The 21,741-nt window shown below is 55.2% G+C and overlaps 8 protein-coding genes across 8 annotated transcripts; 3 read left to right on the top strand and 5 right to left on the bottom strand.

The window, feature by feature from the left end:
- Positions 1-812: 812 nt before the first annotated feature.
- Positions 813-1,892, bottom strand: B0H18DRAFT_951957 (alpha/beta-hydrolase; the record flags this gene model as incomplete). Its single annotated transcript, XM_048042060.1, has 6 exons — positions 813-887; positions 942-1,073; positions 1,177-1,494; positions 1,558-1,679; positions 1,746-1,772; positions 1,859-1,892. 6 exons carry the CDS (start codon positions 1,890-1,892, stop codon positions 813-815), a joined length of 708 nt encoding a protein of 235 aa, XP_047897833.1.
- A 1,397-nt stretch (positions 1,893-3,289) lies between these two features.
- Positions 3,290-3,866, bottom strand: B0H18DRAFT_951958 (uncharacterized protein; the record flags this gene model as incomplete). Its single annotated transcript, XM_048042061.1, has 3 exons — positions 3,290-3,339; positions 3,488-3,579; positions 3,613-3,866. The coding sequence occupies 3 exons, from the start codon at positions 3,864-3,866 to the stop codon at positions 3,290-3,292; spliced, it is 396 nt and encodes a 131-aa protein (XP_047897834.1).
- A 217-nt stretch (positions 3,867-4,083) lies between these two features.
- B0H18DRAFT_870652 (argininosuccinate synthetase) lies at positions 4,084-5,993 on the top strand (the record flags this gene model as incomplete). Its single annotated transcript, XM_048040110.1, has 9 exons — positions 4,084-4,132; positions 4,197-4,276; positions 4,333-4,392; positions 4,625-4,690; positions 4,749-4,831; positions 4,884-4,993; positions 5,052-5,710; positions 5,763-5,863; positions 5,921-5,993. 9 exons carry the CDS (start codon positions 4,084-4,086, stop codon positions 5,991-5,993), a joined length of 1,281 nt encoding a protein of 426 aa, XP_047897835.1.
- B0H18DRAFT_644146 (uncharacterized protein) lies at positions 5,993-8,357 on the bottom strand. The gene is made up of 5 exons (XM_048038924.1): positions 8,160-8,357; positions 7,456-7,964; positions 7,150-7,402; positions 6,309-7,077; positions 5,993-6,256 (listed from the first exon to the last, which is right to left on the bottom strand). The coding sequence occupies exons 1-5, from the start codon at positions 8,292-8,294 to the stop codon at positions 6,174-6,176; spliced, it is 1,749 nt and encodes a 582-aa protein (XP_047897836.1). The 5' UTR covers positions 8,295-8,357; the 3' UTR covers positions 5,993-6,173.
- Positions 8,358-10,018: 1,661 nt separating this feature from the next.
- Positions 10,019-12,535, top strand: B0H18DRAFT_903387 (RTC4-like domain-containing protein). Its single transcript, XM_048041474.1, has 5 exons — positions 10,019-10,329; positions 10,395-10,447; positions 10,507-11,023; positions 11,075-12,094; positions 12,152-12,535. The coding sequence occupies exons 1-5, from the start codon at positions 10,136-10,138 to the stop codon at positions 12,345-12,347; spliced, it is 1,980 nt and encodes a 659-aa protein (XP_047897837.1). The 5' UTR covers positions 10,019-10,135; the 3' UTR covers positions 12,348-12,535.
- Positions 12,536-12,686: 151 nt separating this feature from the next.
- B0H18DRAFT_1115409 (KptA family-domain-containing protein) lies at positions 12,687-13,748 on the bottom strand (the record flags this gene model as incomplete). The annotated part of the gene is made up of 5 exons (XM_048033259.1): positions 12,687-12,988; positions 13,049-13,123; positions 13,185-13,281; positions 13,330-13,482; positions 13,539-13,748. The coding sequence occupies 5 exons, from the start codon at positions 13,746-13,748 to the stop codon at positions 12,687-12,689; spliced, it is 837 nt and encodes a 278-aa protein (XP_047897838.1).
- A 398-nt stretch (positions 13,749-14,146) lies between these two features.
- On the top strand, positions 14,147-16,022 carry B0H18DRAFT_1083056 (uncharacterized protein; the record flags this gene model as incomplete). The annotated part of the gene is made up of 6 exons (XM_048031615.1): positions 14,147-14,689; positions 14,738-14,779; positions 14,838-14,879; positions 14,996-15,042; positions 15,168-15,799; positions 15,826-16,022. 6 exons carry the CDS (start codon positions 14,147-14,149, stop codon positions 16,020-16,022), a joined length of 1,503 nt encoding a protein of 500 aa, XP_047897839.1.
- A 162-nt stretch (positions 16,023-16,184) lies between these two features.
- On the bottom strand, positions 16,185-21,567 carry B0H18DRAFT_1196777 (uncharacterized protein; the record flags this gene model as incomplete). The annotated part of the gene is made up of 14 exons (XM_048036082.1): positions 16,185-16,595; positions 16,644-16,803; positions 16,856-16,966; positions 17,005-17,830; positions 17,881-18,135; positions 18,187-18,362; positions 18,412-18,798; positions 18,914-19,072; positions 19,126-19,215; positions 19,269-19,309; positions 19,362-21,215; positions 21,266-21,339; positions 21,396-21,492; positions 21,549-21,567. 14 exons carry the CDS (start codon positions 21,565-21,567, stop codon positions 16,306-16,308), a joined length of 4,539 nt encoding a protein of 1,512 aa, XP_047897840.1. The 3' UTR covers positions 16,185-16,305.
- Positions 21,568-21,741: the final 174 nt, after the last annotated feature.

The raw sequence follows: 21,741 nt of genomic DNA on the forward strand, positions 1-21,741 counted from the left end.
GCCACACTCGCATGGACGAGGTATATTGAGGTACGTAGTACTGTGTATACACCGTTGGGCGAATCGCAAAGGAACCCTGAGCATCTCTTATAGTACGGTGTATACCATCCCAGAATCTCCAACCAGTGGAGGCAGGACATCAGAAAGACACGTGGTAGTATGCCAGCTGACGACACAAATGCTGAGGGTCAAGACGATGAGGGCCTTCGAGGCGGCACCGATTGGCAATCTTGTCACCATGCGTACTCGAGCTCACTTGTACCGTTGCGTGGAGTCTGCGCCGTTGATGGCTAGTGCTGATGCACGCCAGAATTGTTGAGCCAGCCGCCGGATGGAAGTGAGCACTGGCAGAGTGGAACATGTACAGAACATCGATAAGTAGACAAGGACGTCGACTACAAGTGCTTGTCGAAAAATGTGACCGTAGCCTCGAAGGCGCCCTCCTTGAACTTCTCATGATCAATGTTAATGTCGTGCCAAGCGCACCGTTGATGGCCAGTGCCGACGCACAACAATACGATTGACCTGTCCCATGCATCGAGCTTCTTGACGAACTTTCAGGACTGGAACACTATAACACAAGCTACACTGACATTTGAATGCTACGGATACACGTGGGTTCGCTGAGACTTCCATGGATATGATATCTAGGGGGTTGAACCCGTCGATAATCAATCACTGCCTTGAGTAAGGAGGAGTGCAACAAAGAGCGACTCACTGGACTCGGGCATACACGTCGCGAGTCGTCCTTGACGCTCTGCGATACCCAAGGCATATGGACACCCGCGGAATCGAAGGAGACTGTAATTGGTTTACAGGTGCTTCTTGAAAAACTTGACGGCGGCCTCGAAGGCACCTTCCTTGCCGGCCTTCACCTTCGGGTCGCTCTGTCGGGGGCACAAGTCAGATGTCTCAGGTACACCGCGTAGAAGAGGGATTACCATGTCGCCACGGACGGCGAAGCCGTGCGTGCAGCCGTCCCAGTACGTCCTCTCATAGCCCGGTGCGAAGCCCTTGAAGATCTCGTCCGACTTCGCCTGGAAGTCCGGCGGGAACTGGGGTCGACCTCGCAGCTGTTGATGAGGATAGGCACCTTCGACTCATCGCGGTATTTCTGAAGTGCAGCCGTCAGCGACCCGTCCTCCCATCGACGGCGTACATTTTGTTTAAGTTCACCTCCAAACTCTCGGGCTTGAGCAGCGATGGGTGCGAAACGACGGTCACGGCGCTGGTGTTGCTGTACGCCAAATACAACGCGGGAGGGGCGCCGAAGCAGTAGCCAGTCGTGCCGATGCGCGTTACGCCCTCTGCCTTGAGCGCCGCGACGACACTGTCCACGATGGGCTTCCAGACGTCCGGGCCGTGGCTGGCGAACCAGGCACCGATGTCGAACTTGCCCGGCGCGCTAAACGCGTCCTCGGCGACTGCATCGTTGCTCAAGATGTCGGGTATGACGGTCTTGTAGCCGTTACTTGCGAAGGTATCCGCGAGCAGCTGACGTACGGAAGCCGATGTCAGCGAGCGAGCCTGAGTGCGACGCGGGTGCAAGGGATGTACCTTGTTGTTGTTGAGCGGGATACCGAAGACATCCGTCAAGAAGAGGACGACCTTCGTCTTGTCGTAGTCGCCGGAGGGAGTGGCGACGTAGCACTCGATGCCGCCGATCTTCTCAATCTTGCCTGCAGATCAAAGGGCGGTTGGTATACACGTTTTAGAGCCCCAATCTGAGATAGCGATCTACTCACCCTCGGGCGTACCCTCGTGGCGGACGCCTGGTGCAGAAGAATGAGTCAATTTGGAATTCTGCGAGCCAAGCACACTGCATCCAAGCCTGGGGCGGCCGCGGGAAGACACCTACCACTGACGCAGTGCTGGCAAAGACCTTCGCTCATCTTGGGTGTCGGGATTGCGGCGTTGGTGGGTGGCGAGGTGGGTAGTGGCTGGATGCTAGAGGGGAGAGTTGAGGATGCCGCTGGTTATATAGGGCGTGAAGATATGGGGGATGGTTGACTTGGTGCAGTTAGTCATCTCGTCCAGAATGGCAGTGATGGACAGATAGCGGGGCGAGCAGCGCACTGACGCGTCGTTCGGCCGGCCGGGGAACCTTGTCGTCGCCCCGCTCGACGGACGCCCAACATCGATTGCGATCGACCGACCCGCGATCTAGATTCCTCTGCTGCCCTCCATACTCATTGCGTTCAATGAACAAGGATGCACATACTAACACTTCAAGCCAACTTGCTTGTCTGCATGCTCAAGCTCAAGCATTGGCATGGATTAGCTATAGCTTGTCGAAGGGCTAGAGTGTCCTGAGATAATAGACGCGGCGAGCGTGCAACGTTCAACGTTGTTCATCCCCGGGCTCGAGGTGGAGGACTCGATGCTTGCAAGCTACTTTAGAAGGTCAATTCGAACCGTACCAAGGATGACTCTGGCCACGAGCGGCATTAGTAAGTTGGTTTGTTTTGACTGAATGGGGTATGGGAGGTATGGGTCGGATGATTAGTAGTAGTTGATTAGTAGTTTGTCTTGACTGAGCTCCGTCGACGTGACGCGTCGAAAACCTAGATTGCAAGCTGATATCGGGCTTCTCTTGGGGCCCTGAACATACTGTCCACAAAGCGGGTTACGTGAGGCACCGCAACCGTACGATAGGCAGCCTCAACATCTCATCTCCGAGCTGTCGTAATGATCCATCATCCCGGGCCTTGGAAGCAAGGGAACACGCACAATTCAATTGTCTCTGTCGCCCCCGGAACAGCGAGTATGTGGGACCTGGTGATAGGCACAGTACGGCCGAAGGGGCGCTCTGCTGGATGGATTGGTATGTCGCCTGCGAGGAAACAACCCGGCAGTGATGCAGGTTCCGCCCATCTCAAACTGCTTTTGTTCAATAGACGGTACGCGTCAACCCCGTATTGGTGGCGCACATTCTCGAGTCAGTGCAGAGTTCAGACGGATAACTCACCCGCGATTCCACACTGACGAATCACAACCATTCATACACATGTGGTGCAAGCAGCGCCGAAGATATCGTGTATTGGGGCATGCGCGAGATCCTTCAGAACAGGCTTGTCAACTCAATCAAATCGAGAACGACTATGGCTTACAAGACGGTCGCGCGTTGCTCAGGCCGCGCTGGCATGAACGAAGAGTTCGGCTACTCAGAAGACGCAGCATGAGGGACCCAAAGTTTTTCAAGAAAACAATGGAAATGATAGTTCCACCGAAGATTTGCATCCTCAACTCGGTAGCACTGTGGCCGTCAAGGACACTAAGAGTAAGTCTCCTAGCCTTGACCAGGGTGTGGCGCGTTTCGAGGACACTTCTTGCTGTTCTCTGCAGCATGGTGAGTACTTCCCAGGGCCGGACCACGACGAGAAGGCCTTACTGTTATGTCCAGGTTGCTTGCATGCACTACACTTGCGCGGCTGGACGACACGATTAGGAGTAGTCACGGCAGACGCGATTCCCGAACCAGACGCACCGCCTGAGTTACAACTGCTACCTAGTGTACGTGTCGCAAGCGGTGTCGTGGTCATTGGAGGTGCCAGTGGAAAGTGACTGATATCCTCGAGTCTGTCAGTGGGACATCAGACGCGAACTACTCACCGTAGAAGGATCTCTAACACCACACCCCCATACTTCTCAGCCTTGCTCGCCGGCCACTTCGTCTCTCGCTTGATGTCATCCAGAGACCCTATCTTCTTTACGCTCGCACACTCAACAAGCCGCGCAAGTACCGTGTCCGGCAAGACGAGATTGTAGGCACGAAGAGAATACGCAGCAGGGCCATACTCTGCTTCAGCCCGAGAGAGGCGGAAGGTGTCGAGCGCCGTCGTGAGGTCGTGTTTCGAGCTGACCATCGCGTCGTCTGCTGTATCTTGAGGCAGCATTGATGCGCGGCTCGGAGCCGCTCCACTGAGGTTGGGTACAGAAGGGCGTCTAATGTCCTTGCTCGATCTTATCTTATCTCAGCTAGAGAGATCTAGACAGAGATCTGGGAGAAGCCTTTCTTCGGACCGCCCGAGTCATTTTGCAGATCGAATTTGGCGGCAGGCTGCTCCTCTCGCATTCGCCACCATGTCTGCCTCGAAGGGACGCGTCTTGTTGGCCTACTCCGGCGGTCTTGGTAAGTCTGTATGCAACTTTGAATGATCACGCCCGCGACTGATGTGTCTGGACACCACCGCAAGACACCTCATGTATCCTTGCTTGGTTGATCGAGCAGGGCTACGATGTCTACGCGTTCATGGCGGATGTTGGCCAAGAGGAGGTCAGCTATATCTATTTTCGATCGGTCTGAACACCTGACCTGATGGGCTTTTGCAGGACTTTGAAGCCGCGCGCAAGAAGGCTCTGGCTGTTGGTGCGAAGAAGTTCTTCCTCGAGGTATGTCGTTGCAGATTCAGTTATCTGGCTGTTGCTCGTCGCGCCAACAGCGTGAGGCATCGGCCTTCTCAGAGCTATCGGACACGCCAAATCCGCGAAAACGCAAAGCTAACCTTTGCGTGACAAAATTTTGGGCTCTGGCGCCGGGATCGTATTGAAGCAAAGCATTTTCACGATTTTGCTTCAATGGCTGTCGTTTCACTCGTTTGGAATGCTCACTCCTGTTGCGCAGGACCTTAAGAGGGAGTTCGTGACGGAACTCATATATCCTGCCGTCCAGGCGAACTGTATCTATGAGGTATGTGAACCCGCACAAGTGACTCACCTGTGCAACGAACTCACTTGATTCTGCGAAGAACGTCTATTTGCTCGGTACATCGCTTGCGCGGCCTGTCATCGCTCGTGGCATGATGGCCATTGCTGACAGGGAAGGCTGCGAGTAAGTAGCTGCTTGGATACAGGGGAGCCGCATGTATTCATGCATGACACAGCTTTGTCTCCCATGGGTGCACGGGCAAGGGTAACGACCAGGTCCGTTTCGAGCTCGCGTTTTACGGCTTGAAGCCGGACATCAAGGTGATCGCGCCATGGCGGATTCCTGGTACGTAACAAGCAGGCGATGCCACATATCCGCACCAAAGCTCACCGCTGCCTCGCAGAGTTCTACCACCGCTTTGCAGGTCGTCAAGCCCTCCTCGCCTACGCAGCGGAGAAGCAGATCCCCGTCCAGCAGACCGCGGCCAAGCCCTGGTCGACAGACGAGAACCTCTTCCACATCTCCTACGAGGCGGGCATCCTCGAGGATCCAGACACAACACCCCCTGCCGACATGTGGAAGCTGACCACCGCGCCCGAACAGGCGCCCAACACGCCCGAGCGCATCTCCATCCAGTTCGAGCGCGGGTTGCCCGTCAAGGTGACGGTGCCTGAGCAGAACAAGGAATACACCGACCCCGTCGAGGTCTTCCTCACGCTCAACGCGCTCGCGCGCAAGCACGGCATCGGCCGCATCGACATCGTCGAGAACCGCTTCATCGGCGTCAAGTCTCGCGGCTGCTACGAGTCGCCCGCGGCGACGATCCTGCGCGTCGCGCACATGGACATCGAGGGCCTCACGCTCGACCGGAACGTCCGCGCGCTCCGTGACCAGTTCACGACGATCGAGCTCAGCCGGATCCTGTACAACGGGCACTGGTTTACGCCGGAGCGGGAGTTTGTCATCGCTTCGATCCCGGCTAGCCAGCGCACCGTCAACGGTGTCGTGCGCCTCAAACTGTACAAGGGCAACGTCTTCGTCGAGGGCCGTTCATCCGATGAGGTATGTTCTGTGGCTTCATGCAGCGGACCAGGCCTAATGTTGTCTTGTTTAGGGTCTTTACGACGAGAGGGAATCTTCTATGGACGAGCTCGGCGGGTTTGAGCCTACGGACACCACTGGGTTCATCCAAATTGAGTCGATCCGTATCAAAAAGTGGGTATCCTATCGTATCTAGTGCTTCAAGTAGAACTGACCGACCTTGCCTTGCAGGTGGGCGCAAGCCAACATCCGCAAAGGCCAGGGTGGTGTCGAGGCGAAGGATGTGTACGGCTCTCGTGTCTAAAATTGAAGCTAGATTGTATCCTGCCTTATAAATTGTAGCAACTTCTGTGCATTAGAAATCGACACTGTCATGTTGTTCTCCGGGGTTTCCCCAGTCTTTATGACTGAGGCTGCAAGAGGATCAGGGTAAAGCTGCTTCGAGATCGTGTCATCCTCGAGTCGTCTACGATGAGGTTACCGTTCATAGTAGATTGAGATCTCCCTTGCGGTTGCCAAGCACTACTGTGCCCATGGCTTCAGCGAACGCGCAATGCGTGATATCGTCTGAGTAGTCGCTTCAGCGGTGTGACAGACGCAGTCAACACTGAACGCACACCTCGGAGGTCGTAGGAATTCACTTCATAGATGACCCGTCCGTCGATCGTCCTCGCCTCGCCTTGTAACGTCCAGTCCTGCTGCTCCAGTTCGCTGTCTAAACGGCTCCCCTCCCCAGCGGGCGCAGCATGCACTTCATTATCAAGGAAGTCGTCCTCGTCTAGGGCATCCAACGCAGTACTGAACGCGATGACGCTTCTCCGCATGCTGCCGCGTCTGCGCTCGATCCAGACACCGCGTTTGCCCGTGCGTCCCATGAAGCACGCCGACACAAAACCACGCGACCCGGGCGTGAAGCCACTCCTGGACCGAGGCACGTTGGCGACACCGTCCCCGGAAGTCGTATATAGCTGTGCCAAGCGATGTACTGCGAGTAGGCGCACGGCCATGTGCGGTGGCGGGATGTCTGGCATGTCGCCGCTTGTGTCGGCGAGTGGAGGGAGAAGCACTGAGACACGGAAATGGAAGAGGCCTCGTAGGATGTCGTACGCAAGGAACGAGACCCGGACACGGGTCTCTGCGCGAATACCGCTTAACGAAACTTCTGGGTCCGACACGGAGACGCCTCTGAAGGTCAGCCCAGGGAAGAAGTGGGAGAAGGCTCTGATTGGAACAAGACCGTGAGACACGTTTGTTCCGGAGGTGGAGCCGCTGGATAGACCGGTGTTGGGCGAGAATGTGTTTGGCAAAGCGAGCAGTTCCACGTCATGTGTCTTGAAACAAAGTATGTGGCGTGGCGAAATGAACTTCGCGGCAATAACACCAGTCCACTGAAGAAAGGGCGAGTTAGATCTGCATCAGGAGCGTTGACAACGTATAGGCGTTATGAGAATGCAACTTACGAAGTCTTCGTCATTCACCGGATCAATTGTCTGCAGTTGCCACACCTTCCCGTAGTCCCACTGGAGTAGCACAAGAGTGTCCGAATAGGAGAAGAACGCGAAGTTGGAAGCCGGATGGATTGCGCGAACCGACAGGGCGGGGTTGGGCAGCTTCCACACTCGTATTGTATGGACTGTTAGCTCGACACTTCCAGTCACGTTCGAGTCCGAATGTGGGGGTAGTTGCATACTTGAGACCGTGATATCTTGTTGTCTGAGAGGTGCTTGTTAACCAGGTGCCCATGAATTCTGAGTGAACGATCGTACGAAACGGTTGCAATGAATAACATGGTATTATCTTCACTCAACGACGCGCACGCAGACGATAGTAGAGCATCTGTAGACAACTGCGTGCTGAAGCGGCAATTTGTTTCTGGCGCAAGACCCGCTCTTCGATAGGTCGAGATAGGCGTGTTCCCATTGACGAAGAGATCCCAGATATATAGCAGACCCTCATTGTATATAGCCAGAAGCCAACGATCGGCAAGAACCTCCATAAAAAGAGCAGTGTTTCCGCTTTGTTCGGAGAAACGGGCAGTGACCGACTGGTCTGGGAAGCCCAAAGCAATCGGGGGAGCGCGAGGAAGTAGCCAAGAGCGTTCAGTATAATATATCGAGAGCACCAGTCGTTCCAGGACGTCAGATCCCAGAGTAAGAGTAGCGTTGGTAGGATCGCCATCATATGGTGAGGGTATAGGGACTTGCGACCGTTGACTGAGAAGCATCCTGAGCCAAACGGATCGATCTTGGGACAGCCGGCATATATCCATACATGTCTGCCATTGTAATGAGCCACACTTGAAAGACACTTCTGGGGGGGATGCATGCGAGTACAGCGTGGTCAGCAACAACATGGTGTCGCGTACGTTTCCAAGTGGCCTACTCGGCCGCAGATGGACCGACACGGCTATTGAGGCTTCGACCAGACCGACTCGCTATGCATGCCCGTCCGAGAGTAGTGATCAACTCACCTTGCGAACTTCAAGCAGGTCCGAGACGTCGAGTAGAGACAAGATCTCGAATATAATCTCGGCGGGTAGCTTGAGGACACCAACCGACTGGGCAGGAGGCTGTGCGATGGAGACCAGCGGGTCTGCGCTGCCCATTGCGCTGCACGGAGTCGCCTCCGAGCTGCTAAGTATCAGCCTCTCGTTTAATGTGGCGGCAAGGTGGCGGTCCGAGACAACGCGCGAGTCGGCGATCGCGACGTCACAATCGCGGGCGTTACGTAACGCGACCCTGTGTGACTGACGCGACCTGTCACTTACTCCGAGTCGCGACGCCGCAGGCCCTCGCGAAGCAACCGTGACCGTGTTCTTCTCTCCTCCTACTCAGCTTCAAAGCATCCTCTTGCAGCTTGCTGAGACCCTTTCACGCTAAGCGAAGCATTATATACCCTGCTCTATCTCTGAACACAATTCGCCCAGTGTACGGACCCGGGTAGTATTCTTGCTAGGTGGGCGACCCCAGGCTAGGTGTGTAGCAAAATCGCACAATCGGTTTCGGCTTTCGTTAGTTGACGCCCTGCATATAGCGCCTGATATATGGTGTGGATCATTGCATGGAAAGATTCCAAGACGAACTACAAGGACGAGGTACCAGCTTGTACTCGGACACATCGGAGAGTATACGGATGCCGGAAAGACCTATGCGGTCAAGCGGCGTGGGGTTTAAGGACTTTGGGAGCGACTTCGCACATGCCTCGCAAGCGAAGGGCAGCTCCGGACCCAGCAAGTCTCGTGAAAACGGCAGACACTCTACCAAGGATTTCGCGCATCGTACCACCCTAGGATCTTTGAGCGACGACGAACTGGACTTTCTGAGTTCGCCTCCGCCCTCGCCTAGTCGCAGCGCTCGTGACCGAACGGCAGAGCCCGGTGCTCATACGAGCAAACGCGAAAGGGGTTCCGAACCTCGCGCTGACGATGGTGTCGTTGTACAAGGGCAGCACCACCAGTATCACCCAAACTTCCCGCCTAAGAGGATTCTACCAAACTTCAAGAAGAACAAGAGATCCACGAATGATACCCCGCTCCCTGCCTCTCAGTCCAGTCAAAGCTCTGTATCATCTACGAAGGCCACCGTCGGCCGCGTAGGCATACGGGCTTCTTCGCCACGGCCGAGGCGGGGTCTTTCTCCGGAAGGCTCAACGTCGCGTACCTCAAATTCTGCGTACTCAACGACCCTCAGGGCAAATAACACAGCCATTTCTGCTGTGGCGACTTCGTCGAAAGCAACCGCCGGTGCGCGGGGCAGACACCCGCCTTTCAACGAGGTGAATGCAGACCCGGAGCCGGAACAAAGAACTCCCCGCCCTCCTACGTCTCAACGACCCAAACCAAAGCCTGCATATAAGGGTGCCAACACACCTACGAAGCCCCGAGGAGTCCAGGACGTGGTTGACGTCGATTCAGATCACCAAGAGGCCCGTGGTAGAGCGACGCTGCGTCAGGCCAAGCGTCGGAAGGCCTCGCCCGCATCACCATCAGGCGAAGACGAGAACGTCTCAGGAAAGAAAAAAGGCGGGATGACAAGGGCGAAGGACAAGGGGAAAAAGAGGGTTGCGAACCCCATCGAGGCGCTCTCGCCTTTATCTTCTCAAAGGTCGGACGACTCGGATGACGACCGCCCGCGACGTGCATCCAAAGGCAAGGCAAAGCAGGAGCGTGGCGCGAAGTCAAGGCAGCTCGCGGACTTCCCTGCGTTGCCTCCTCTTTCATCTCAGACTTCTCCTCGGCGAGGCTCAAAGGGGAGAGTGTCTGAGGATTTTCCTATGCTTTCCCCCCTGTCCTCTCAGAAGTCAGGAATGTCCAGAACAGCAAGCCAGCGGGACAATTTCCCTCCGCTGTCACCGCTTTCGTCGCCTCCAGCCAAGGGAAGTTCGCAATCTCGAGGCAGTAAGGCCAAGTCATCCTCGCAAAGGAGCCACGTAGCAAAGGGCACAGTGATGTCATCCGCCGAAAGCAGCACTGAAGTCGAGATGGAGGACGACGAAGCGCTGCAACCGTTCCCATTGCAGACGCAGCTCCTCGAGAGTATTGGCTATTCCCCTCCGAAGCGCTTGGATGGACGGAGTAGCGACCTCGAAGAAGACGAAGCGTGGCGGGCACGCAAGAAGCGAAGAGCAGACCCCAGCGAAAGGTACGAAATCTTTATGGCTCGCGTTGCAGACTGGGCGCGGGATCTTACTGCCGTTCACTGCGCAGACTTGTTGACATCTTGCGCGATGACGACTCTGACTTCGACGATGAGGATATGGGTAAGAGCTAAAGGTTACTCATGATGTGCCATTCACTGACAAGTTCTTCCACACATAAGTTCTGCTAGGAAGGGACGTCGACCCGCATACACTCTGTCCGTGGTGCGACGAACGCCTCCCACTAGCGCCTTCACCCCATCTTGAATCTCTCATCGTCACGGCCCGCGGTGCATCCGTCCGCGATGTTCGTCCGACCAATCCGTTGGGCTTGCGTGCACCCCTAGGCATGTTCGTCAGCGTCTGTCAGCGACATCGGTTCGAAAGCCACCAGGTACCCAAGGCTCAAGCACGCGGCTGGCCCACGAACATTGACTGGAACCGTGTTGCCCCGCGCGTGAAGGCGCTCAAGCCCCGATTGCAGGAGATCATTGACGACGTCGACGAGGAGTTTCTGCCAGGTGCACACAGGGCAGATGGCGCTGAGGAAGATGATGACATCGAAATATGGGCCGATAAACCGAGAAAGGGCAGTATCTTCTGGCAAGACGTCGTGAAGAGCGTACGCAAGAGTGGGTCAAGGAAGACCGCCGGGGTTGCCGGCCAGCTCGCGAACTTCAGCAAGACACAGCCCGGCTAGTGAGTGTGTATACGTTCCGTCGTCGTATGCTACTCATCCAGGTGAACCAGCTATGGCGAACTCGGATACGTGATCATCCACCAGACCATGTACGACATGTTCCCGCCTGCGTCGTTTCCCCCCGACTCCACTCTTCCCCTGAATCCGACTGACTTCATTCAGCTCATTCTCATTCCCGAGGCCGCCGTCTCCTTGATCATGGAAGACATGGGCCAGACGCGGGACGAGGCGATCGTGACGCTGCGCGACAGCGCCGAATATGGCGTCGCAATGTTCCCGGATGACCAAGCCGAGGGTGCGAACGCGGTCGACCAGGGCGAACGGATCATCATGAAGCGTGCTCAAGCACGGCGACGGGAGCTCGAAGTAGAAGACCGAATAGAAAAGGAAATGCTCCAGGCGTTACCAAAGGGCGCGGAGTCGTCGAACGGTCGCCCGAAGCCGAGACGAAGGGCCAAACTCGATACTGTGGCCGCTCAACTCGATAGCGAGAAGAGTGATCTGGAATTGGCAATTTCCAAACCCTCCACGAGGAGCAAGGGCAAGGCGAGGAGCAAAGGTAGTCGTGACCACTCTGACTCCGAGGCCAGCGCGATGGTCGTCGCAGCAACGTCCAGCGACGAACCTCCAAGCCCTCGCAGCAGAGACGGACCTGGTCGAGTACTGCGTTCCCAGTCTCGGGCGCGTAGTATAACAGCGAGCTCTGACATCGAGATGGCCGTGTCGGATGTCGCACCGTCTACCAGTGGGTCAACCCCCAAACCCAGGCCCAAGCCCAGACGAAAGCGGGCCGAATGCTCTACTGCACAGAAGTTGACAGACCACTCGGACTTGGGAGAAACGGGAGCAGATGGGATCCACAGACCGCAGCAGCCACCGAGTCCGCGGCCAATCCCAGAGGTACGTTGGGACAGCACTGGTCAAGCACATGTCAGCAATAGCAGAGCTGGGTCCATTGTCGATGATGATCGTACGCCAAGGGCGACCAAGATATCGCGGACGTCATCCGAGGCGTCGAAGAAAAGCGACGTCTATCCACTGCGAAGGGCGCGGGAAAGGCGAGAGAAGAGGTAAGCCACACAATCGCGCAGACGTGTCATATGTCGTACTCACTGAAGCCTGAGTAGCTCGAGTGACAACTGGTCGCGTACCTTGCGGGATGACGGTCGTTCTGGGGTTACAACGGAGGATGACTCCGAAGGATCCGCATCTCGGTCTCGTAGGGCAAAGTCCTCTGCAAGCCAACCAGACAGGTCAACGACCGCTCAGGGCAACAAACCCCTTAAGTTTGGATGGCTACTTAACGACCAATCGTCAGATTAAAGTGGGGCGCGTTGGGAATGGTGCACCAAGAAGTCATTCTCTTGACTCTGACGGTCATCATCGAGAGCCCTCTTCTCTAGACTAATACCGTACTATGATACTGTTGGCATACTGACCTAAAATACACTTCGTGCTTAGCGTAAAGATAATTCCGCTCGATCTATTTCAACGAATGCCCTGAAGTTGCGCAACTGAGGGTGCCTTCTCTTACGAGGACATTGACGGCCTCAGGCATCGTATACGCTTTTGAACATGTCTTGCAAACATCTGTGCTAAGAATCGTAGTACGCGCTACTGAGGATTATCAACCTAGAAGGATAAGACACTGGTCACTTCTATCTATATATTACCCGTTACAAGACCAGCAGCTGTTGCATTTACGTCTGCCGTCGATGTGTCCTTTGCCGTAGCCTCCGCCTTTTTGACTTCCTGGATACGGGGTATAGCTTGCGTGGCTTCCCAGCCCGGCAAAGCTTGGCCCTTGACAGTCTCCACGCGCGCGAAGAACTGGGGACCCAGGAAGCCCTTCTCGTCTCCCTCGGTGAGGACAACGCCATTCGTAGACAGAAATAACTTGATACCGGCATCGAGGGCTTTCTGCACATCGACGTAGATCAGGATCTGCGAGGAGTTACGCATGCCTGTATCGGGTTGATGTTAGTAGTTGGCTAGTTTCAGAGGCAACATTGGACACTTGCCACTGATAACGCCAGAGCCTGGTACACCTTGGGCCAGGTGTATGTGGTTGCGCGACATCTTCGAGAGACCTTTTTCTCCTGCACGGGATCCAGAAAATCTGAGAGATCAGGTCAACATAAAGAAATCACTACTACGTACGGATGAGTTCCCAAGCTTTGCGGTTGGTGCCGTGTACAGCGATCCCTGTAGGGATATCGACTGCTGATACCACCGGCTGCAGATCCAGTTTGACCTCCTGCGTCAAATAAGATCTCCGTCCAATTGCGTGCCATGAGCGTCCCACCTTTAGTGAATGACCCTGGTTTGCCCGGATCCACCAGACTTCCTTAGGAGGCTCAACACCTTCGTCTGTCTCGCGTTTCAAATGATAGCGGCTTTTGCTATCGTTCTCGACGATTCCTTGTAAGTTGTCGAGAGTCATCTTTGGGATTTGCAACTACTTCGGGGTCATGCATATTGCTGTGCATCCGAGAGCGAAGACACTGAACGTACGAGGTCATCAACGCGTACATACCCATCCGGGCGCATGGCGAGCCCCTCGGCCTGCGAGCCGTGGCGCAACACCCAAGAGAGCGTCTTCGACATGCGCACTTCGGGGGAGTCTTTTGGGAGGCCTCGCAATTTGGCCGAACCCCCACCTCGCCCACGCTGACCTTGGTTCTTGCCTCCTCGTTTTGCCTCTGGTTTTGTGGCCTCGGACATCGTCGATGCTGGCCTGAAGCAGTAGTGTTCTCTCAAGTGCTGTGAACCGACTGTGGCTCGATAGTGCAGGAGGATGTAAAAGTGACTTTGCTTGGAGAAGGCACTCTTGCGGACGACAGCCTGAAGCATCGACCTCAGGCTTCAGCGCTTCGCCGTAGGAGGGAAACGCGTGACACGTGCGCGTAAATTGTGACTTCACGCGTCGTCGTGACTATTGTGCATGGTCACAGCGAACATGCACTGCAGTGGCTTGTCCTCAACCGCCACCATCCCCACCATCCCCACCGCTGCTATACGTACGTTCGACGGTTGGCTGAATTTACGCGACATTGACCAGGTAATGCCGCGAAGGGGACAAGGAATAAGCGTCGTACTGACTGATACCCATCCTGCCCAGCATGCCGCCATCATCTCACACAGCTACGCAATCCTCCCATCGCCGCTTAACGGCCAGTGCAAGACAACGAGAGAATAGGACACAGCATACGCAGACCAGCAACATGCGGAGGCGCAAGTCGCGTTCACCGGACGCGCGTATACTAGAGGAAATCCCAGCCGTCCTAATGGCTGCTGAGTCGGGCAACCAGCGGAGGAAGAGGAAAAGCATGTCTTCATCTGCTCCATCAATCAATGAACCCGTAACGCAGCCCTCCATCGAGGAGGTCCTGCCAGATCGAGGCCGTCGAGGCAAAGCGAAGGCTAGACCGCAGACATCGTTTGTGGAGGAAGGGGACACTCGTATTCTGAGAGAATTCGCTGCGCCGAGCGGTAATACCCGAAGCAAGAGGAAAGAGCGGTCAAAGTCTCGGGACAACCACCCTCGCGGTGTACGGACAACAACTCCGGATCCGGGGGAGGACGTAGACGTCGGGACACCTGTGGCGACGTTTGATAGCACAGAGTTCGCTCGTTTGAAGCGCGAGATTGAGAGCCTTCGGAAGGTGCGCCTTGCCTTACTGCTTGTTGTATCTAGCTCATTGTCTATGAAGCAAATGCACATGTCCAAGAAGACGATCCATAAGCAGAGCAAAGTGAGACACATCACTGAATTCCCTTGTCATTGCATGCGACCAACTTGATTTTTTTCAGGTCATTGATGAGCTGCGAATGGAAGTTGCCAACTCGACCAAAGTGAGTCCACCGTACATTTGTCGCATAGCCGCACTGACCGACTCTACGTCAGTCTCAGAAGGAGCAAACGAAAGAGATGGACAGACTCAAGGTTCAATCGAAGAAGTCTGAAGAAGTGGGTCGAGATTGTTCAGAATTCTCGAAGGACCTCTGACAAAGTTTGGTAGCTTGTTACAAACTTTGAGACGAATCTCTCTTGTCAAATTTGCATGGAACTTCTCGCGAGACCACATGGGTATGTTCAGTCGTTAATCGCATCACAGCACTCATTGATTGGGTGAAATTTAGTCTGTCGCCTTGTGGTCATGTACTGTGCCAGACTTGTTTACAGGAATGGTTCCGTTCTGCGCCTGTGGGCGAAGACGAGATGTACGATGAGGACGAACCCGACGCACTTATCTACCGCAAGAAGACGTGCCCGTGCTGTCGTACGGCAGTCACCAACCGGCCCATTCCTCTGTTCCTTGTGAAATCCCTAACTTCGGCTTTGGAGAAGGCCAAAGCACAACCAGGTGCACCTCGCCGCTCGACGCCCCCACCAGACGACGATCCCTGGGAGGGCATCTTCGCAGACCCTGAGTCGCAAGACGATTACTGGGCCATGGACGAAGACGACGACGATGAGGACGAGGACTTCGATGACGAAGAATACGATGAGGACGACGACAACTGGTCCTTTGACGGATACGGCACCGCCGATGACCTGGAGCATTACGATGGCCCTTACGAGCGGCCACGTTGGGCGCCGCCTGTGATGTACGCGTCAGCCGACGACTATCCATTCGACGGCATTGACGCGCATGACCTCCGCATGCTCCGTCGTGGCGCTACGCTCCAGATGATCGACACGTTCCGAATGTCGTACACGCACGAACACGGCCTGTGCGCGCGAGTCGATGACCATAGTACCGTCTACCTCGGTGGAACATCAGCCTCCACCCCGCAGATGATTCAGGGGAGGGCTACATCGATTATGTCACCTCGGACATGCATCAACGCCCTGAGCGGTGGGAGGTCAGAGAGGAGAGGAACGGCGGATGGACTGCGTGGATGCTGGTGCCTGAGGGCGAGAGCGACAACGACTACGAGACGACAGACTCGGAGATGTGGGCGGCAGACCTTGAAGAAGACGAGGACTTCTAATGCTGGCTACGTATCTGGAGTATGTCGGACGGAGGCCATTCGGACGCGTGCAACTTGCTGAGAAGTTGACGATTATTTTGTACAATTCCTACTTTATATCTACTACACCTGCTGTACAAACCAATGTAGATCATTGTATCTTAGAATGATACCCAATGCAGTCCGCTCATCTTTTCTCTCTCTGCGATGGGACATCGATAGCGGGGGGATCTGGGTGCGATGCTACATACAAGAACTAATACTATGATGAAATGCTATAATAAGTCAGTGCAGATCATAGGCTTCAGTCCTCTTCCTCTTCCTCTTCCTCTCTGACCCCGAGTGCAGCTTCGGCGTCATCTCTGTCATCGATCTGCATCTGTTCTTGTGCGACCAGTGTCTCTTTGTATGGCTTATCGGGCTGCTTTGCATCTGCGCCATTACTCGATTCTGACTCGAGGTTCTGCAGTCGCATCTCGACGAGGAACTCTTTGTCGCGGATGCCCTGAGACCATGACCCAAGGACGCGGGTCCCGACCAGCACTGTGTGCCCGAAGCCAGCCAGGGTGAAGATGCTCGGGTAGACGTGCAGGACTGGGGAACAGATTAGCGACAAATGAGAACATGACACGAGAGACTTACAGAGGAAATCGTCTCCGAGAGGCAGCCCGAACAGCTTTTGCACGACCCAAAGCGCTCCAGCGGGGAAGAGAAGCATGCCTAACAAGCCGAACGTCAGAGGAGCGATAACATCCCTCGTAGCTCGGAAAGGGTCTAGGTGTGTCCACCCTCCGCGCATGATCTGCCCGGTAAGTGAGTGACGAGGATCATCTGGATCGCTGCTTGTGACCTACCTGGTCAATGCCATGCATGAAGCCATTGCCGGGCTGCATGCTCAATACTCTGAGGAAGATTTTCGAGTACAGGAGACCCAAAGCCCACATGTCGACGATACGGATACGCTGCTCTGGGGTGGACGCGCGATCTGTCGTATTGGCTGGACAAGGTAGAACTCCATGACCAGGGCAAGCAGGGTGGGGATTACGATGCCGAGGAACAATACCATGTAGGACATTTGGGCCATCCAGAGGACGCCCCTTTTTAACACGTAGAGCGGCCATATGGCTCGACGCTCCAGTATGCTGCCCCTGCGCTGACGGCGCTTGTCCATACGATCGACAGAGTAGGCGATGAGGTAGCAAGCCCAAAGAAGATAAAAGCCGGCAATGAATGCATAGCCATCGTGGACGTCGTGTGGGACGAAGAGCTTGAAGACCATGCGACCCAGTAGGATGGGGGCACCCAATGCGAAGGCAAGTATCACGGAGCCAACGATCCATATCGTAAAGATGAAAGCAGCCACACGGTATTTGATGTGTGGGGGCAAGTACACAACCGTGTAGTCCTTCTTGATATTCCGCTTATGTTTCTCCGCTTCCGCATTCTGGGCCTTGATGATGCGTGCTTGTTCGTCATTAAGGGGGTTTTCGTGCCGGTCGACTTCAGCCACCGCTGGTAGATCCTTCACCAGCGCAACAGTGTCGTTGTTAGGGACCCGTTTGAACGTACCGTCGCGTAACTCCGCGATCACAAACCGTGAGACAGCCTTTGGGCTGAATATTTTCTGCCACCAATGTCTCGGCGTATATTCCTCTAGAGGATAGCGACCCCCGAACATGTACGAGCTCAGCCGCAGACGGGCGGCCAAGGACTTCCATAGGCCAATGCCGAACTGCCGCAGTGCTTTTTTGGGGCGGAAGTACTGCATCGTGTAGGGCAGGACGAAGTGCAGAAATAGGAGATCAAGGGGCACGGGTGACAGCGGTTCCCTGACAAGGCCTGGTCAGTTCGAACTTTGTTAAATTATTGACGAGCTTACCGGATCTTCCAGCGGAAGGGCAGGACTGTTCGACTGAACATCTGCATTATGCCTGATACAGTGCCGACTACGGCAGCGACGACAAAGCTATACATGATGCCACTGAGTAGCAACTTGCGGATTTGCACCAGGGCTGGGCGTTCGAGTATGTCACGGATAGGATGGAAATTCTGGTCCTGAGGGTCCTTGATAAACCACATCGCGCCGGGGCGCATGATATCACGGCAGCCTGCGAGAAGGACAGCAAACTGATACCTGTAGGCATCTCAGCGGATGTCAAGGAGACAGCACAGGGGAATAACCAACATGAACATGGTTCCAATGACCCAATGGTAGAAGGCAGAAGTCATGGGTGCGTATGTCAAGAACGCGGCTCTCGACCGGAAGTTGCCCTGTGGCACGAGCCAGACGGTGCATGCATCCAGCATCACACCGCACCCAAGAGGGAAGATGACAAGCTCTACAATGATGAAGGTAGCGACCTGTCGAGGTGTAAGCGAATGTGAGCATACACTGCCACGTGCTGCACACCTTCACCACTAGCAGTTGTTGTCGGACGGCACTCCGCACTGCTTTCCCTGCGTTCTTGACGTTGCCGATGGTGAGTACATTCAGATATAAGGCCAGTAAGAGTCCCATGACTGCGTAACCCAGCAGGATTGCGAAGATCTTCTCGTTGGGTCCACTCCCAACTGCGAGACGCATCCAAGTCGACTTCGCCTCTTCCGAAGATAATCGGATCTTGTTACCCAGTGGAGCGAAATACGGCTCGATATAGTGGAAGACGACGGAATCGCTCTCGGCGACGCGGTCCAGCAATGAGCTAGGAGTTTCTGTTGCAGTCTGCTCGGGTTTCGTTGATAATTGCTCTATGATCCTCCCACCGACGCTCCTCATCATCCTGTACACGGATTCAACCTATAACATATAATCAGCAAATGACGTTGTGGATGAAGGTGGAAGGCGCAAAACTGACCGGACCACTGTTTGCCTCCGCCCCAGTGCCGGCAATGTCTCGACCGTATTTGAGCACACCCAATAATGGCCGTAGCGGCAGACGCATTAGTCGAAGAATAGGCGGCACAACAAGTCTGGTGAAGAGGAGAGCTACGCCATCGACTATAGGGTCCGTCACTAGGCGGATCACCCGAAGAGGTAGATGCAAGATGTACAGGAGCCGGGGAGGATCCAACTTCAGATATGTCAGTGGTCATGCGACAGGATCCGACGCAATGTGATACATACCGAAAGGAGGGCGGTCGATTTACCTAAGGTGAACGGTACCCAGATGCCCAATCCGATCGTCACGTCAAGGATGAAGGTCATCAACGCAGCCTGCGTAACATATCTCAGTGGCTGCTTGCACCCTTGTTTGACCATCTGCTTACGTTTTGAATCACCCCGTGCAATGGCCCTCTCAAACCAATGGCTACAGTATAATCAGCAATCGGGAGTGCCGAAGCTAATCGGTAGTTACGCACCTTCCAAAGCGCCATCCATGTCATCCTCGATATTCTCATCCAGGTTCTCTTGAATGGCTTCTAGTTGCTGGTTCAACTCGTCAAGGCGAGCCCCTATCTCAGCGACCGCATCCACAGCGCGGCGTGCATCCTCGGGATTGAGCGCAGGTTGTGCAGGTGCTTCGTCCGGGCGGAGCTGCAAGGGCTGTCCATTGTCGTCTTCATGGGGATGCATGTCGACTTCGCCATTCTCCCGAACTTCCGACCAGTCATCATCCGCGTGCTCGGTGCCTTCTCCGTCTTCCTCGAGCTCCGCGCCGAAGCCCTCGTCTTCTTCCGTCACAAAGTATCTACTATGTTCCGTTCGCATCTCCTCATCGGAAGGACTCCTGCCGAAGTACTCCGCGGGATTGGAAGGGCCCGCTTCGAACTCTTCAGGTGCGCTGTAAGTCGCTAGACTAGGAGAGGCAAGTGGCGTGGCCCCGCGACTGATGGAGGCACTCGCAGAGGGCGGTACTCCAGAAGAAGGCGACGGCAATGTGACACTCGGCAATGGCGGACGCCGCAGGGATCCTGACATGTCTGAAACAGTGGAAGAGGTCGAGACCGCTGTGATGGGGCCTGCATTGGAGAGAACGTCGCTCTCGGTATCCGATAGAGTCACGTCGGAGGAGACAGAGGGTAGAATGGGCGAAGGCATGTCTTTGGGGACATAGATATCAACAGGCGTCGGAGGGTCGATGGGCGAGATCAAAGACGACACATCTTCAGGCACGTCAGGATTCGCAGATCGAGGTCTTGGAGGCGCCACGTCGTCACCGACATCTTGACTGAAAACGGGAGTCCACGATGAGATGTCGGTGCTAGCGGAACTAGGCGATGGGTCAAGGTCATTCGTTTCGTCTGTTTCTGTCTGTTCCACTCTCCCGGACAGTTGGTCTGGCGGACGAAATGTGAATCGTGCTTGCTCCTCGTGAAGATCCAGCGGCGGCCTACTACTGTCATCCGGTTCGTCTGTCGCATCATTATGAGCGATTTCATCCTCCGGGGACTCTGAGGAGTCTCTGAACGGATGCCGTCTACGCAGTCTGTCGTGCCCCGATACGCCAACCCGACGATCGATTCGCTTGCCCTTGTCCCGAGCCAAGCGAGGAGTCGGCCGGCGTACGTAAGGCTCGTCTTCTTCGGCACCCGCGTCACGACGTAACCTTTTCTTTGGCGCCTCGCCATCGTCATCATCTGGTGGGCGGTGTGGCTGCTCCTGCGCGACGTGACTGTTCTCACCTGGTATCACCGGGGCAGGGGCAGGCAGAGGAGCTGGCTGTTCTTGAGCAGGGGGCTGCGGAACAACACCCTGTGCCAGATCACCTATGTCGCCTTGTTCGAATACTCCTGGACGAGCATTTTGTGATATCCATTCACGCAGGAGGAAGATCGCTACAAAAGCGAGGACAATGAAGGACGCGATGATCTGCCCGGAGACAATGTCGGACGAGATGGAGCGGACAATCGGATGTGAAAGGAAGGACGTGGTGTTGCTAGCTGCCGTGCTTGTTGTATCATTCAGAGACGATGCGTTGGTAGCGGCTATGTCATCCAGTGGTCTCGGTCGATTGCTGATCCACCAGGCGCTGTCAATAAATGCGACCCGGTGAGACAGGCGGAGACGCTGGGGTAGAAATGCAACGTACGTAGTGTCACCCATAGCGAAATACATCCTCCACGTCCATATCGTGGCCCACGGAAGCAGTGCGAGCCACACGACAGCGACTATCACGGCCCGCATACAGAACACAACTGTAGTGAATGCTTGTCGGGAGAGCTGTCGGAGAAGAAGTAATACCGGAAGTCTCTCCGGCATATCCGGAGAATAAACTGGACCACATATCAATCCCCCGAAAGTAGACGACACGGAGGCAACGCACCCTTCGTGAAGGAATAAGGATACTTGCATATGTCGCATGTCTTCTTCTTGCTGTGCGCGAGCCAAGTCGTCAAGCTGTGGGCGGTCGAGCTCATCGTTACCAATGCCGAGCTTATAGGGATAGAGCTCACCAATCTTGATGGATGTACCGGATGCTACCGGAGCATTTGCATGGATGAAAGAGGGGTTGGTCCGGTTCCGCTGGTGCGCTGCATATTCGACATGTTACTGCAAGTGCGAGTCCTAAGCCACTGCAGTGCGATACGCGAATGGAAGTCTCTCACGTTGGTCTTCCTGGGACATAAGATGGAGCCCTGGTGTTGATTCCGAGGCAGTCCAATACTGCGAGTTGCGTTTGGATCGTCTGTAGGGAGCAGCTGGGCCGGTGAGAGGCTATTGAGGCTGAGTGAGGCACTTGCGAATGAAAGGTGGAAGGTTGGGGCCAGTACCATTTCGGAGGCGCGCACCACAATGCAC

The sequence above is a fragment of the Fomitopsis serialis genome (assembly GCF_022376445.1).
Source record: "Fomitopsis serialis strain Sig1Antser10 chromosome Unknown B0H18scaffold_8, whole genome shotgun sequence".
In the NCBI taxonomy this organism is placed as follows: Eukaryota; Fungi; Basidiomycota; class Agaricomycetes; order Polyporales; family Fomitopsidaceae; genus Fomitopsis; species Fomitopsis serialis.